Below are 2,871 nucleotides of genomic sequence, written 5' to 3'. Positions count from 1 at the left end.
TTTTTCTGAGACAGAGTGTTGCTCTGTCACCCAGGATGGAGTGCAGTAGCACGTTCTCTACTCACTGCAACCTCCACTTCCTGGGTTCAAGTGATTCGCCTGCCTCAGCTTCTCCAGTAGAATGGATTACAGGTGCCTGCCACCACACCACACCAAAATACAAAGTAATGTTTTATATTTTTAGTAGAGATAGGGTTTCAACATGTTGGCCAAGCTGATTTCGAACTCCTGACTTCAAGTGATCCGCCCACCTCGGCCTCCCAAAGTGTTAGGATAACAGGCATGAGCCACCACGCCTGGCCGAGACTGATCTTAAGTCACACAGGATCACAGGTGCATGGAGCATCTCCTCTCACCCCCTCCCCACTGCCCACCACCTCCTTTCCACTCGTCCTCCCTCCAGTTCCTGGAATGCTCCAGTCTCTCCTACTTCAGGACCATCACACCTGTTGTGTCCTTTGTCCAAAAGGCTCTTTCTTCCTCTTTTCACCTTGCTGATGTCTACTTAGCTCTGCAGAGAGGGTGTCAACTACCTCCTCATCACATTAAATTCAGTGCCCCTCTGACTTCTCTCTTATAACAGCCAGCACTTTTATTTATTTATTTATTTTGAGATGGAGTCTCGCGCCCAGGCTGGAGTGCCGTGGTGAGATTACTGTAACCTCTGCCTTCTGGTTTCAAGCAATCCTCCTGCCTCAGCTGGGACTACAGGCACACACCACCATGTCCAGCTAATTTTTGTATTTCTAGTAGATAAGGGTTTCACCATGTTGGCCAGGATGGTCTTGATCTCTTGACCTTGTGATCCGCCTGCCTTGGCCTCCCAAAGTGCTGGGATTACAGGCGTGAGTCACCGCACCCAGCCAATAGCCAGCACTTTTACTTGGCGGCGTCACTCCCCATTCATAATTGTATTTGTCTGTGCCGTTCTTGGATGTCTGCCTCTCCTGCGAGGCTGTAAGTTTGAGAAGAGCAGCAACCATGCCGACTGGTTGCTGCAGGATCCCTGGAACCTAGCAGAGCTCCCAGCACATGTTAGGGACTCAGCAAATATATCAAATAGCGAACAGGTGAATGCTGAACCCCCGCTCTCGGCATGCTCACAGGATGGGTAAGTATGGAAATGTGGAGCTACAGACACCACATCTGAGTAGGGGGGGATGTGAACCCCAAATCAGGATCCTTCTAGGAAGGTCACCCAGCCAGTGATGTGAGGTTGGGGTTCACTCACCTCTGGCATCAAAGAATTCATCATCTGAGCTCTCCACAGAGTCACCGAGGACATTTCGAAGGTGCCAGGGGGCACCGCCGCCCGGGGGAGGGCCACCTGTTAAAGGGAACATATCTGTTAACCAAGCCCGAGATGGTGTCCCAGTATGAGGGAGGTGACCCAAGACCCCCCTGGACTAAAGACCAGTTAGCATCCTGCACATCTGCGCCTTCTCCCTCCAAGGCCTCAGACCCCATAGAGCCCTCCCTCTCCTGTGCCTTCACTGAAGCTCAAAAACCTCTCTGGGTAAACTCAGCAGAGCAGGAATGAGTATGCCCATTTTGCACATCCTAAAACTGAGGCCAGTGGTAATTATGAGCCTTTGCCAAGATGACTTTGCCAAGCCACGTCTCAGTCAGCAGAGGGGGAGATCTGCTGTATGAACAAATGAGCTCAGATGTTTAAACAGCAGTGGTTTATTTCTCACTCACACACAGGTTGGAGGGGAGCTCTGCTTATTGTGGTCATTCAAAGGCGCCACCACCTTATGATGTCACCAGCCCAAAAGGAGACATCAAGGTCTGGCCAAGCAGGGGAGAAGGGCTCAGAAAACCTCACCCCGTCTCAAATGCTTCTGCCCAGAAATGACACACTTCTGCTCACACTTCGCCGGCCCCGGCTACCAGGCATACACGCCCTGTCCCCACAGAGACCTGCATTCTGGTATCAGCAATGCCCTGTCTCAGGTTTTCCATCTGTACAGTGAGAATCCTGGCAGAGACTGTTCTTGGAAACTCTTCTACTCTGACTGATATTTGAGGAGCCCGCCTGGCATGCAGTAGCTGTCAATAGACAAGCAGGAGGTGGACATCCTCCCCAGATACTGCCAGGTGAGCCTGATGGTGCAGTCCTTGGACATACCTGCTGCAGTCCCAGTTTGCCACACCCCGTACCCTGCAGGATGCTGGCACTGTTCCCTGCCCTTAGTCCAGATCCCAGAGCATAAACTGCCACTGAAGGGAGAGGGCCAGACCACACCATCCAGGGACACAGCCCTCCTGCCTTTCATTCCTCCTGTCCCACCACAAATTCCCAAACACACACCCAGCTTGTGCTCCATGGCTTGAAGCCCAGTGTAAAACACATTCCGAGACATCAAAAGGACAGAGGTTACAGTGAGCACCAACTCAGTAGTCACCTCGAGGTACAAAGCTGATTCCTTAAGGTTCTGATCCCCTGCCTCGAATACTGTGGGCCGATATCCCACCCTTGGTCCCTCAGGCAAGGGGGTCTGAGAGTCCAGATGCACCGTAACTGTGTTCCTAACACGGATACGGGACTATTTTCCAAATGTATTCTAGCTATTGCAATAAGACCAGAAAAAAGAAATGAAAGGGATACAGGTTGGAAAGGAAGATATAAAATAGTCTTTATTCCCAGATGGCATGATTGTCTACACAGAAAACCAAAACTCTACAAAATCTATGTTAAAAAAAACTACCGGAACTAACAGCTGAGTATAGCAAGATTGTAGGATACAAGATCGGTATGCAAAAGTCAATTGTGAGCTGGGCGCAGTGGCTCATGCCTGTAATCCCAGCACTTTGGGAGGCTGAGGCAGGCAGGATCACCTGAGGTCGGGGGTTTGAGACCAGCCTGAC

General features: G+C 50.9%; 1 protein-coding gene across 2 annotated transcripts in view; it reads right to left on the bottom strand.

The window, feature by feature from the left end:
* Positions 1-2,871, bottom strand: part of PITPNM3 (PITPNM family member 3) — a 105,575-nt gene that overhangs the window by 85,383 nt on the left and 17,321 nt on the right. The window contains exon 2 of one of the 2 annotated variants that reach the window (XM_017538862.2): positions 1,232-1,327. In XM_017538862.2, the coding sequence (XP_017394351.1) occupies positions 1,232-1,327 (96 nt within the window). Of the gene's footprint in view, positions 1-1,231; positions 1,328-2,871 lie in introns of those variants that run through there. The other variant, XM_037742130.1, reaches the window with a different exon arrangement.

This window comes from Cebus imitator, unplaced genomic scaffold (genome assembly GCF_001604975.1).
Source record: "Cebus imitator isolate Cc_AM_T3 unplaced genomic scaffold, Cebus_imitator-1.0 Scaffold115, whole genome shotgun sequence".
Classification (NCBI taxonomy): domain Eukaryota; kingdom Metazoa; phylum Chordata; class Mammalia; order Primates; family Cebidae; genus Cebus; species Cebus imitator.
Note: the sequence above shows the minus strand (reverse complement) of the source record. Positions and strands in the feature narration are given on the sequence as shown.